The sequence below is a fragment of the Neovison vison genome, chromosome 13, assembly GCF_020171115.1.
Source record: "Neovison vison isolate M4711 chromosome 13, ASM_NN_V1, whole genome shotgun sequence".
NCBI classification, from domain to species: domain Eukaryota; kingdom Metazoa; phylum Chordata; class Mammalia; order Carnivora; family Mustelidae; genus Neogale; species Neogale vison.
This window is the reverse complement of record NC_058103.1, coordinates 116,974,849-116,988,679: the sequence shown is the minus strand read 5'-3', so window position 1 is coordinate 116,988,679 and position 13,831 is coordinate 116,974,849. Positions and strand designations below refer to the sequence as shown.

The window sequence follows — 13,831 nt, the reverse complement described above, 5'->3', positions numbered from 1 at the left end:
TCTCGCGGACAGCTCCTGCCGCGGGCAGGCGCCCCACGCTCTGAGCCTCCCGCCGCCTGCCCCCGCCCAGGCCCGCCCCCACCTCCCCAAACCCCTCCTCACGGGGGGCGGGGGGCATGCACGGGGCTGAGGAGGCTGGACCACGTGCCCGCTCCGCACTCCCGCCTACCCCACGTGCCTCCTACCACTCCAAGCTCCGCCTGGGCATTGCTGACTACGGATTAGGGCCTGTGGGGGTGGGGTCGCTCCCCAGGGAAAGGGGCTGCACTGATGCGCCTGGAACCCTGCTCCCCAGTCTCCCCCAACTCCCTCCCCTCTCAGGTCGCTGACAGCCAGGATTTCAGCTAGCTGTTTCAAGTGGTAGCAAGAGGCAAAGATTCTGCCCTGGCCCGTACCCCATCCTCCCCAGCCCGCTGTCCTAACAGCTGCTCAATGAGCTGGACTGGACGCTGGGAAAGAGAGGGAGACCAGAAAGCGGGAATCCCAATTATGTCTCCATGGGTTGCCTCAGAGTTCTCCCTCACACGCCAGCCCCGCTGAACTCTAGAGCTGCAAAAAGTGGAGAAGGGGAGGGTTGTTCGTGGTGATGCTGGCTGGGCTGAGCCAGGAAGGACACCTGGAGGTACCACTCTTTGTTCTGGAGGAATTTGGGGATAGAATTATACACGTTTGTGTCTTCTTCTCCCTCCATCCTCTAGGACTCAAGCCTTGTGGGGTATCTGGGTTTTGGTAATCAAGTCAGTCCTTGACCTCCTTGCCTGCTTGGAGCCCACTGCCAGCTACCTGTCCAGAGAGAGTGGAAGCCTTCAGAAAGATTAAGGTGAAGTCAGAAGGTAAATGAGCATATCAAGGCACCGGGAGATGTAAATCACCTTTAATAAGACTGGCGCTTGCCAAAAGTAAGGTGTGAGCAGGAGCTGTGCACCCAAAAGGAAAGAGTACTGACCAAGCTCTTTACCCCCAGACACTACCCCCTCCTTCAGGGCTTTCAGGTGAGTCTTGCATGAATGCTAAGGGAGAGAGGCTGCCTCCTCAGAACCCCCAGGGCCCCAGGGTTTCGTGGTGCAGGACACAGCCGTCTGCCTGTGGACAAACAGTCCCAAAGGCTCTTGTCCATCTCCTGCCTACTGTCAGGGAAAGGAGAAGAAGGTTACTTGGATTTCTGCCTTTGGGGCTTTTAAGAACAGCCTCCCACATTCACCTCTCTAGCATCTCTCCCCCAGAGTCTCCCCTGTTCTAGGACAGACCCCTGGCCTGTCCCATCAGGACCAATTATTCCCCTGGCATTCAAGGTCTGTCCAGGTGGCTCCAGCCTTATGGCCACCATTGCAAGCCTACATAACGCATAAGCTTGTCATCATTTCTACTTTGTACCTGTGCTGTTCTCACCTGGAGGCTGTCCTCTCTTCTACTCTGCTTTTAAAGCTCAGCACACTTCACTTCTCCCCCGGGACCACTCCAGACCACACTGATTCTTCTTGTCTTGAAATTTCACCAATAAGGACTGTCAGTCCCATTTCTGAGCATCTTAGCACACTCTCCATCTCTAAATGTTTCATTCATTCCACAAACACCGACCAATCAGAATTGTGACCTCCTCCCTCTTTTAAATTCTCTTTGCCCAATTTCACAAACTGGTCCCATACTTTGCTTTGACAGTACTGAACTTGCCACCTTTTCTCCAGAATATTGTGCTTTTTTCATGCTTCCATGCCTTTTCTCTGCATTGATGCCCTTACTTATCTTGACAGGCTGGAAAACTTCTAGTTATCTTGATGACTCATATCCAAGGTCCCTTCCAGGTCAATGCTCTGATCACCCCAAGCTGGGTCAAGTGTTCTTTTCTTGTACTATCATAGCCCCTGAGCTTCCTGCCATCGTGGCACCAACCACAAAACTATCCTTTACCCGTCAGTTTCTTACACCAGCAAGTGAGTTCTGTGAGGGCAGGACTTAGATGGGGCCAGTAGCTACCTGGTGGTCAGTAGAGTCTATCAGAAAAAAGTGGGTCCTAGCCTGAGGGCCACTCCTTGCCAGCTGGTAGACCAGGCACATTCCTCCTGGGCCTCAGTGCACCATCTCTCAAATTGGGTGGCTATGACCCAGAATTAAGGGATGCCAGGTGAGCATAGGATGCCTTACCCATGGGAAGACCCACCTGAAGTGCACATAACAGAAGAAGCCAACAGTCTGAATGAGGAGGAAAAACAAGAACATTCTGAGCCGTAGGCACGAGGAGGCCCCTGGGAGTTGGCCAGGCAGGCGAGGGTTCTTGGCTGCTGCTTTCTGAAAGGGTACATTCTAAAGTCTTGGATCAGCTTCTTACCCAAAGGAAGAAGGGGACCTGGAATCTGGGCTCTGTGTGGGCTCTAATTCCTTTCCTCAGGCTTGGGGCACCCTGGTTCTCATCCAGGGAACTTGGAGAGGGGTCAGAGTAAAAAGATGATGCCCCCTCCCTAACTCCCATGGCTCTGTTTGTGGAAACGGCTGGGAAGGCCTAGGGCCTGGGACCTTCAGGGCTCTGAAGGCTCTAGAGTTGAGAAAGAAGAAGCAGAGAGTGAAAGCCAGGGTGAGGGTGAGGAGGACAAAGGTAAGAGCAAGATGGGGCACAGGGAAGGGAAAGCTTCCCCGCTGAGCTCTGGGGACTCCCATTTCCCTTCTGGTCACTGAGGGGGGTTGGAGCCAAGGGTCTTCAGGGCCCTGCTGGCATCGAGAGTCTATGGGAGCTTCCAGAGAGCGGCTCAGGCAGAGAGAAGATCACATGCATATCACAGACACAGACATATGTGTGCCTGCCAGCAGTCCCAACAGGGGAGCATGAGGGCATGAGGGCCTGCAGTGCTGGAGGAAGGGGGCTGGACCTCAAGGATGGGGTCCAGACCTCAAGGATGGGGTCCTCCTGGTACCCCTTCCTTCCCACTCACCAATGGGCCCTGAAGGTCCTTCTGCAGGAAGCTCAGGATCTGGGCCAGCTCTAAGAAATGAGGCTTGGTGCCCACCGGCAGATAGAAGAGCTGGGCTCTTGAGGCCACGTGGGCAGCTGCATCCCTGGTGGGGGATGGAAACCAAGGGAGATGACTCATTATGCCTTCTAGTTGCAGCCAAACCCCCTAACCACTTAATCCTAGTAATAAGTGGATAATCATAATCCCTAACGGCAGCACCTGGTGGGAAACAGACATCATCCATAGGGCCCCTTCTTAGGGGCTGGTCTTCTATCCCCCAAAGCTTCATTCTGCATCCCCAGACAGCTTTAGGTCAGAGGAACATCTCCCTAAAGTTGTCTGTCTCAACTCTAGGCTCCCTGGGCTTTGCTTTCCATCCCCAGTCCCTAGGGGATTTAGTTCCTCTTCCTCTTTCCATCTTCCCACCTCTAAGTGTCTAGATGTGGGTAAGGGACCCAGAATCCAGCATCCAGCCTGATCCCTCCTCCATGGCATCAAGGTGACCTCTTTGTGCCTAGAGCTGTTTGGGTAACTCCTGAGACTTGGCCCAGGGTGGGATGTTGGTGGGAGGCAAGGTGGCAGGCAAAAAGAAGTCAGGGACCGCCCCCTCTTCAGCTGGGCCTGATCTTGGTTATGGTTCCTCCAAGAATGCCATTAAAACATCTACTCCATGGGGTGCCTGGGTGGCTCAGTCAGTTAAGCGTCTGCCTTTGGCTCAAGTCATGATCCCAGGGTCCAGCGTTCAAGCCCTGTGTGGGGCTCCTTGCTTAGCAGGGGGCCTGCTTCTTCCTCTCCCCCTGCCTGGCTCCTCCCGCTTGTGCTCTGTCTCTCTCCAATAAATAAATAAAATCTTAAAAACAAATGAAAAACCAGCCAAACAAAAAACATCCCGTCCTTCCAGGAGCTATCACTGAAGGAGGGTTCAGATTTACCTGCCCTCCCTGGGAAGACGGGGTTCCGATAGGGCCTCTCATGAGGGGTTCTTCCCAGGGAGAGTTACTTTTAAACTAGGAATTTCAGACTTTAAACTTGATACAACTAAGTTCAGGTCCACTGGACAAACCTAACTCTGCCCCAGCCCCTCCCCATGTGTCAGACTTCGTGCTGGATGCTCAGGAAGTGAAGAAAGGAATAGGGGGCCGATGGAGGGACTTGAGGCTGAGCAAGTGGGTGAAGCAGGGCTTCTCTGCTCCCCCTCCACCGGACCCCTCCTGGCAGGTGTCTTTACCTCATTTCTTGCAGGTCCTGGAGAAGAGTCCTCTGTCCATGGAGCAGGGCGCTGACCTTGGCCAAGTCCTGCAGGAATGCTGCCCTGTCCTCTAGGGCCCAGAGCACAGCCCCTCTCTTCCCGAAGTCCCTCCTCCCCAAGGACACTGTAGCCTCCTTCTGGAAGGCCTTGCCAGCTTACCTGGCCCCTCGTCAGTTTGGACATGACCTGACACATTGAGTTTCTCCCCCTGTCCAGCTGGGCTTCTGGATTCCTCTTCCTCTCAAACCCCCCCCCCCGGGGGTCATGGGCTTTCTGCCCTTTGCAGAAGTGGTTCTGCCCCTGAAGGAGGCAGAGGCCCAGTCCAATCCTCTGTTACCTACCCCACCACCCCCAGGGGCACAGAGCAAGATGGGACCAGTGCTGAACAACTCTCAGTGCTTGGGCCTCTGTCTTGCTGAGTGGCCTGGAGAAGTGACCTCCCCTCTCTGGGGTGGATAGACTCTGGCAGGAGGAGCTCTGGGCCTAGCCTTGGAGTACGGCCCCATCCCCACTTCCCCCCTCCAGCAGCCCAGCCTCAGCTGTCTGGCCTGAGGACATGAGATGAAAAACCTGAGCTGCCAGAGCCCAGCCAAGGCCCCCAGGAGCCATGGGCCTCTTCTGCCCGGCATCTCACAGCTTGACTGAGTCCCGGGCTCTCAGGCCCTGGGCTGGGCGTGCTATGGGACACGGCTCCCTGGAGGAGAAGCCAGGAGAGCAGTGCGGATGAAATGAGGATTCTGGTCCATCTGAGCATGAAGCAAGCCATGTGTGAACCAAATCACATGTGGAGCTACATGCAAATTAGCACCCAATCTATTTCTGGCACACGTCTGCAGCCCGCGTCCAAATGCCCGGCGTTTCCCCTCCCAAGCCCTGCCGTGTGGATCTGTGGGCTACCCTCCCACATGCTCCCCTGCCTGGCAGGTCCGCCCTACCCTGCCCCCTGCAGCACTACTCCCTGGCTCTCCTCCCCCTCCAGACCTTGGGGAAATGTGTTCCTAAGTAGAGTGCTCCCTTCTCTTTCTGGACAGAGGGAGCCCCCTGGGGGCAGGGACCCAGTCCCTGAGGGAGCTGTCTTGTCCAGACCTGCAGGCAGGGCCATGGGTGCCCAAGGGGCCACTCACCCAGGCTCCCATAGGCCTGGTGCGGCCCAGGGACCCCAGCTGCTTCTTCCATTGTCTCTCAGCCTGGGCCAGCTGTTCAGATAGACCCTGGAGAGCCTGCAGGGTCTGGCGGTGTCTGCCCAGCATCTCTGCCAGCACGAAGCTTCTTTCCTCTGGAGATTGGGGCAGAGCTGGAACAGGCAGGCAGCTGGGACAGGGTAGCAGATCCTATCTTTTGGGGGCTCCTTGGAGAGGGGGAGCAGAAAGGCATGGCTTCTGCCTCCTAGACTCTCCCCTGGAAAGCTATGTCTGGGTGGTGGGGTGGGGATAGGATAGAGTTCCTGGGACCCAGGGCCTGTTAGATACGCCCTCCTCAGATCTTCATCTCCCCATTAGTTAAAAAGCTCCTGCTTTGAAGGGAAGAGGACCCTGCGATGCTCAAATGGGACCCTGCCTTACCTCCCTGCTCCCTTACCCTCTTCCTGGACTTCAGAGCTCCGCTGTGGAATCACGTGCTCCTTGGTGCCCAGGGCCAGCTTTGCCCAAAGCCCTTCCAGCTGCCTCGCCAGCCGGAGCTCCTCCATCTCCAGAAAGGGCTGGGGGGGAGGCTGGAAAAAGAAGACAAAACTCAGGCCTGAAATCCGTGGGAGATCGGCGGGTGAGGGGAGCTTTCCCACAAGGTCTCCATTCCCCCTCTTGGAGCACTCCAGCTGGGTCTCCCTCAGCTCAGCCACCAGGCCCTGCGGTTTCTGTCCCACTCTGCTGTTGCCAGTCCCCACGGCCTTCCCTCCTGCTGCTGCCTGGGCCCCAGCAGTTCTCTCAGGACTCAGACCTTTGTCGCTGCTGCTCCTCTGCTCAGCTACATCTCTGCCCTTTCAAGCTCATCTCTCCCAGGTGGCCTTCCCTGCTCCCCCTGGCGGGTCAGGACCGTTCTGTGCTCCTACAGACCCCAGCCAGCTGTGGACGTGCTCTGGGACAGGGCCTAGCTCTAGGTCACCTCTGGCCCCCAGCACTGCCCGAAACAAGGCCTGGTCTGAGCAAAGCTCAGAGAGAGAGAGATAGCCTTAGAGATAAAGGCTGGAATGACAGGACTGATTGCATATGGCGTCAGCAGAAGCATCTGGGGCAGGGAAGTGTCCCTGGGCTGTGTTTCCCCCAGCTCTCCCCTGAAGGCCGCTGGCCCAGGGCTGGCATCACCTTCGGACCCAGCTCACTCAGACTGAAGGTCAGGAAGGACAGGATGTCATGGTCGTCTGGAAAGAGAAGAGAGAAGGGAAAGGAAGACGTCCCCTCACCCCGTGGCCCACTTACTCAGCCCTCCTCCTCCCCCAGGCTCCATTACATTCCAGGTAGGCAGGAGATCTGGGTGACTTTGGGCAACTCTAGCCCTCATCTTGCTCACTTCATAGGAAATGTGTGAGGGTCAGACAAGCAGATGGGGGACACTGTGAGGGTTGACCCACACACAGAGCCAAAGATGGGCCCGTGGTGAATGGCTAGAGCCAGAGCAACAGGCTGAGTGACACCCTCAGACCCCAGAGCGTGGCTGTTACTGACAGAAGGAACCACACAATGGCCACGTCCTCAGCATGGCTCCAACCGTGTCACTCTTCTCCTCACAAACCTTCCATGGCTCCCTAGTGCTACAGTCTAAAGACAAAAGTCCTGGCCTTGAAGAACTGCTACTCTCAGATTGCACCCTGACTTCCAGTTGTGGGTCCCTCCGTGGACTCTTCATGACATTATGTCCTTTTGCTCCAGTCCCCTAAATGTCCCTCATGTCCCTCTTCCACTTGCCCCACAGTTCCCAGCTAGAGGCACCTATAGGGCCATCCTTGGAATAAAGACTTCTTGTGCTTTATCCTATTTGAGACTTCGGGCAACTCTGCAAGGCAAACATGAGCTTCCTGATGGTAACAGAGGCCCAGAGAGGGCTTGTGCGTGACTCTCCAGGCCACATGGAGAGGAAGTGGCTGACCCACACCCAGAGCTCTTTAGAGGGTGTGCTCAGGGTGGGTCATGGGACATTAGGTAGCACTCCTCTGCTCTTACCTGCCCAGAGGACCCTTACCTGCCAGGGTGCTAGTGGCTGCCGAGACCCCAAAGAAACCTCCAGGAGCCAAGAGCAGGGGCCCTGTGTCAACGCAGACCTCCTCTAGGTCACCGGGAGTGAGGCCACTGTTCAGGGACACCTGAGGGGCACAGAGGACTGAGCTCCCTGCACCCGGAACCCCCTGATCCCAGCAGTGGGCATCGTCCCCACCTCTGATCTAGTGGCTCTCCTGGTTCTAAAGGCGGCCATGGGGCCTGATGTCAGAGTGGCAAGGAGGGACACGTTCACCTGGTCTCATGCTAGCTCCCCTAAGCATGTGCTCTGGGAGTTAGCAGTCTGTGCAGGGACCAGAGTGCAGCCCCTCTGTGCAACAGACCCCACGTGGTGTCACAGGCACCAGTCTGCTGGGGTCACGGGTGCGCTCACAGCAGCTCTGTAGCTCTGAGCCTTACGGTCGGCGCCCCCCTGCCCAGAGAACCGGCAAAAGCAGAAGGGGTACTCACGCGCAGCCGCTGCCCCCAGTAGGTGATCCGCGCTCTGAAGGGGTATGGCAGGTTGCGGAAATCCCAGCGGCAGGCGCCCAGCTCGCTGCCAGCTCCGTCCCTGTGGGCACTTGGAATCCAGCCGGGAGGTGGCAGGGGTGGGGGCCACTCTGCATGGGCCTACAGCAACCCCCTGGCCCCCACTGGGTGACCCGGGGAATGGGACATGTCCCTATGGTCTAACTTGAGTCTCTCTTGATGTAGTCTGCTTCTTTAGTAGGAGACAGCGAGGAGCAGGGAAGCAGCCTGGCCAGGCAGACTGCTACCACTCGGAGTTTACCGAAGGGGCCTTCCTGGGACTCTTCCCTCAGGGAGACAGCCTGGGACGCCCTCAGTCCCCCAGGCCCCCCACATCCTCCCACCGTCCCTTCCTTAACCTCCATGTCCCCCTGCGCCTCTGGGAAGTCTTCTCCAAGCTTGAAGTAGCAGGACAGACTCAGGCCGGGCAGCACGAGGCCAGTTCTGTGTGCCCCAGAGGTCCTGAGTTTCTCTGGGCCCAGAGCCGCATAGACCAGGCAGTCACTGCCGCCTTCAGCCGGGAGGGAGGCGGCCCAGAGCCACAGCTTGAGCAGCGGCCCGTGTGACCTTGGGCAAATTAACAGGTCCTTCCAGGCCTGAGTTGCCCCATCTTTAAAATGAGGATAATAATTGAAACTACCTCATAACTTTGTTACGAGGGTTAACTAAGGCAGTGAGTGCAAAGTGCTTGGCGCTGCGCCCGGGACGCAGGTAAGTTCTGCTCCATAAACACCGCAATTACTCTAATTCTTATGAGCTAAGGGATGTTTGCTGAGCAACACTGAGGAGGCAGCTGGGCTGGGTGGGAAGGGCAGCCACGTCATCTGGGAGAAAGGGAAGGCGCTGGCTGGCAGGCGGCGGGGCGGAGGGGCAGGGTGTGGCTCATCTGGCCTCAAATCTCAGCTCTGCACAGAGCTGTGTGACCTCCGGCATGTCGCTCCACCTCTCTGGGCCTGAGGGTCCTTGCCTGTAGCTGGGGACTGATAATGCCCCCTTCTCCGGGGTGTTGCTGACCGGGTGAGATGTGAGTGAGAGCGCTCAGCACAGGCTCTGCCCTGTGTCCTTTCACACCCCGCCCCCCCCCAAGTGGGGGCTGTTAGGTTGTACGAATTGAGGACTCAGTGTGGCAGTTACTGGGCCCATCTGGGACCAAGCGGGAAGGAGTTCAGGGCAGCAGCAAGCAGCTCAGATGAGAGGCCCTCGGGGAGGGGACAGTCCTGGTGGGGTGGGGTGGGGGGATCCCATCAGAAGCTGGGGCAGGGGCCTGAGTCGGTGGTGTGGGTAACCGCTGAGGCCCTCGTGGCCCAGGAGAGGGGTAGGAGTCTGTCCAGACGGGGCCTTACCCACGTGCCTCATAGCGAGTGTGTCCGTCGCTGGCCAGCACACGGACGGCGGGGCTGTTCTGCACAGGGGCGGGGGGGTGTGATGGGCAGCCTGAGCCACGGGCACAGAGAGGAGGGGGACAGCGTGGATGGTGGGGGGTGGGAAATTACTCTCACCTGGGTGTCCTCAGCTGAGGAGTCGAACAGGATCCCGATGCCATCCCACGAGGTCGGCCCCTCCGGGACGGAGCCTATTTGGCCCCTGTCCCGGGTGTACCACACGGCCTGCAGGTTCCCAGCGGCTCAGTCCCCAGGGGGTCCCTCAGGACAGTGGAACCTCAGGCTCACCACCCATCTCCCTGCCTCACACCCTCTGCCAGGCCCCGGTTGGGGCCACTCACCACGCCCCGGGCTCCCCGGCGCCTTGGCCCAGTCACCCACATCTGCACCTCCACCTCCCAGGCAGAGAAGAGGACAGGGACCCTGCTCCACACGGCGCCACTGCGGTTCTGCATGGACGGGACCAGCCGCACTTCTTCTGGGCCCAGCATGGCATCTGCAGACCAGGGCAGCTCAGGTCTGGGGCCCCACTGTCCCCGTTTCTCCCATCATTGTCTCTCTGCCTGGGCTGGGACCGGGGAGCAGGGGAAAGGAGGGAACATCAAGGCCTGCCAGTAAATAACAGGCCTGTTGGATGCAGGAACCCACTGAGGAAGGGGGAGCTGGAGCCCAGCACAGCCGGGGGGGGGGGGCTTTGCCAGGGGAGGGCGACGGACCCCAGACCCACGGGGTGCTGCCTTACCTGACTTCTCACGCAAGCCTCCCTACAAGTCTGTACGGCCTGCTTTTTAAAGACCCCATTTACACAAGGAAACTGAGGCTCCGAACGGTTAAGGAACTAAGCGGATTCGAACTTGGCTCCATGGGATTCCAAGTACAGCTGACCCTTGAACAACACGGCCACATATGGCGCAGGTCCATTTATATGCAAATGTTTTTGATAAATGCAGTATGATACTGTAGATGTATTTTTTTCTTTATGATTTTTGTTCTTCTTTTAAAAAATTTTTTTTAGAGTGTGAGAGAGCAGGAGCGTGAACAGGGGGAGGAGCAGAGGGGAAGGGAAAGGGGCGGGGAAAGAGTCTCAAGCAGACTCTGTGGTGCTGAGTGTGGAGCCTGATCCCTGGACCCTGAGATCATGACCTGAGCCAAAACCAGGACTGGGTGTTTAACGGAATTAGCCACCCAAGCTCCCATCTTCTTGATGATTTTCTAGATAACACTTTCTTCTCTCTGGCTTACCTTTTTAAAAGAATCCAGCATATAATACATATAATATACAAAATATGTGTTACTTGGCCATCTGGGTATCTGTAAAGCTTCTGGTCAAGCTGTGAACAGTTAAGTTTTGGGGGCATCATAAGTTATACCCTAATTTTGCACTGTGTGTGGGCTTGGCTCCCCAGCCCCTGTGTTGTTCAAGTGTCAGCTTTTTCTACCACAGGAGAGATTTGTGTCACCCTTTTCCACGTCTCAGGTGAGAAAATAGGCCCTGCGAAGGAAAAGGATGTGCCCGAGGCCAGAGGACACAGCAGAGTGCTTTGCAAGAACAGCCACGCTGGGGTTCAGGACTCCAGGCTGTGGAAGTGGGGAGAGACTCCGGTGTGGCCAAATGAGGCCAGGGGCTTCTTGGTGGGGCAGTAGGGTACCTAGGGGAAAGCATGAAAGCAAAGGTGGGAACTGGCTGGCAGGACCATGAGGAAAGTGTGGAGGATGGAAAGTGTGTGTGTGTGTGTGTGTGTGTGTGTGAATTCTCAGTGGCTGTGCCTAGGGGGAGGCCTGTCTGGGAGGAGGAGGGAAAGGGGAGAGACACAGGCAGGCTTGGCAGGAATCAGGGGTAAGGAGATCAGAGGCCTCACCCCAGCTGGTTCCCCACCTCTCTGGCCTGCCAGCCTGGAACCTGGCCCAAGGCCCAGGCCTTTCCAGGACTTTCCGGAGACGTTTAATCCAGGGTGTTTGCTCAGCAAGGCCAGGGCTGGGGGCAGGGAGGCTCAGAGGCGGCAAGGCCAAATGTCCTGGGGTTCCTTAGAAGCCACCACTGCCTCTGAAGTGACTTGCAGGAGGCAAGGATGGTCTGCTGTACAGGGCACTAATGCATTCAGCTTTACCTGGCTTGTCCGTGAGACCTCACCCTCAAACTGTGACTCCTTGAGGCTGACAGCTCCCTGTCTCTGGGTTGGGCAGAGAGAGGGCCATGCTGGGGGAAGTCTGGTATAAGGATGAGGAAGCGCACGAATGGACAGGACACATATCACCACGTGATCTCAGAGAATGTGCCTCTGCTCCGCCATAGGGTCTGGGACACTCCAGACTCAACCGGGCCCAGAGCAGGGAGTGTTTTACAGGCCCTGCCATCGTAGGCCTGAGGCAGGGTCTGGCTTGGTGCTGTGAGAATTGGCCCCTTTCCTTGTTTACCATCCATGTGTCTGTGAGGAAAATTGGTCCAAAGACCCTTATGACAGAGCCTGTCATCTTAAAGGGATATTCATTCTGGTTTCAGTCAGGAATCATGCCCTTTCTCACAGACACAGAAGTACATAGTGGATCTGCTTTCTCTCTTTGCTTTGCTTGCTGGGTAGCTCTGAACCAGATCCATGGCCGAACTCTGAAGGGAGGACAGACCCCATGGCCTGTTATGGTGACAAGCCATGTTCCTGGACTCATCTCCTGCCTCAGCCTTAACCCTGAGTCTTGTTCTCCTTGGTACTACATGGGTCCTTGTAAGTCCTTGGAAAGCCTTTTTGACAGGTACCTGGGTGGGTTAAGCATCCGACTCTTGATTTTGACTCAGGTCATGATCTCAGGTTGTGATACTGAGCCCTGCCTCAGGGGAAAAAAAAATCCTTTTTGAACAAGATCGAGTAGAAGACAGACTATGGAGGCCTTGGCTTGGAAGTTTCTGAAATATCTGAAGGAAGTTTCTGAAGCATGCTCTCACGCCTGCTTCCAACCAACACAGACAAAACAGCTGGCCACGAGGGTATCTCCCTCCAGCAGCCCCCAGTTCTCACGGACATCCACAGGCCTGGCAGCAAGGTGCAGGAAGATGGGGGGCAGGTGCTTGTCCAAGTTGCCCTTGCATCTGTGTCTGGGACTCAGCATGTGAGCAAGCGTGTGTGTGTGCTTATGGGTCCAGCAGGCAGAGGAAGAAGAGCGGGTCCAAGGAGAGTCAAAAGGAGAAGAGGGAAGTCCTAGGGCAGAGAAAGAGAGAGGCAGAGGGGAGAAATGGAGACTGGTGGATGGCAGAGGTGTTGTGGTGGTGGAGAAGGAAGACAGGCCTGGGAGGGTTCCTGGGGCTGAGGCCACTGCCTGCCCAGGCCTGGCTCCATCTTGGGCAGCAGCTGGTACCAGCAGGCCCACTCCCCACTGAGTCACAGCCACCTAAAGCTGGTCAGCCCCTCCAGAGTGTCCAACCCCACCCCTCACCTCCATGATGACTCCAGAAGGGTATTCCTGCCCCAGGCAACGCCAGTCTTGGTCCTTTGAAGCTGAGCTTGTACTCAAACCTTCTGTGAGGAGGAATGGCCCCCGCAGAGCTATAGGGGCCCAGGAGCAGGAGGAGGAGAAGGCAGAACAAGGGCTCTGGGCCACTGACCGCCAGCATTGCGAAGGGATCTGGTGTCTGGGCCCCTGGGAGGAGCTGCAGCTGGCAGGGCAGGGAGGGGCTTCGGGGACAGGGCCAGGTGGGGAGGAGCTGGTTTCTGGCACTGTTCTCTCCCTTCATCCCTGACACAGACATCCTGTTCCTTCTAGGTCTGACCTCAGGCCCAGCCCCTCGCTCATCTCCAGCCTGACCCCTGGCCTCTCACCCACCCAGTTCTGTCCCTGTTCCTGGGCTCAGGCCATCTTCCCACCTTCTATCAGCTCCAGCAGCCGAGAGGCATCAGGGATCATAAGGACAGGCCTTGGCCCCCAGCAGCCCTAGCCTCTCCCTTTGCTCAGGGCCTCCACCTCCTGCCTCCTTCCTGCAGACAGGAGTCCCGACCCTTCTGGTCATTATCCCCAACCCACCCCTAGCCTTCCCTGTCCCACTCGCTCTGCTGAGGCGCTCAGCGCAGTCCCACATTCCTGACACTCAGGCCTCCAAGCAGCCTGGTTTCCTCCACACATAAATTACATGAGGAAGAGAAAGGGAGTCCCACCAGAGCAAATAAATGCAATGTGTGGACCTTGTTTGGAGCCTCCTTTTAAACAACCAATTAGGGAAAAATGAGACTACTGGGGGAATTCTGAACAATGAATACTTGATTAAAATAAGGAATTATTGTTAAAGACTTTAGGAGTAATACTGGTATTGTGGTTACATGTTTTTAAAAAGTGTTTTGGGGGGTGCCTGGTGGCTCAGTGGGTTAAAACCTCTGCCTCCTGCTCCAGTTGTGATCTCGGGGTCCTGGAATCAAGCCGGATGCGTCTGGCTCTCTGCTCAGCGGGGAGCCTGCTTCCCTCTCTCTCTCTCTGCCTGCTGCTCTGCCTATTTGTGATCCCTGTCTGTCAAATAAATAAACTCTTTTTAAAAATATATTTAAAAAAAAAAGTGTT

General features: G+C 56.6%; 1 protein-coding gene across 1 annotated transcript; it reads right to left on the bottom strand.

Annotated features, from left to right (window-relative positions):
- Nucleotides 1-867: 867 nt before the first annotated feature.
- LMAN1L (lectin, mannose binding 1 like) lies at nt 868-12,896 on the bottom strand. Its single transcript, XM_044229815.1, has 14 exons — nt 12,719-12,896; nt 9,634-9,788; nt 9,410-9,517; nt 9,254-9,312; nt 7,854-7,953; nt 7,369-7,489; nt 6,495-6,550; nt 5,773-5,905; nt 5,319-5,470; nt 4,594-4,677; nt 4,174-4,229; nt 2,925-3,048; nt 2,159-2,286; nt 868-1,124 (listed from the first exon to the last, which is right to left on the bottom strand). Exons 1-14 carry the CDS (start codon nt 12,894-12,896, stop codon nt 989-991), a joined length of 1,590 nt encoding a protein of 529 aa, XP_044085750.1. The 3' UTR covers nt 868-988.
- Nucleotides 12,897-13,831: the final 935 nt, after the last annotated feature.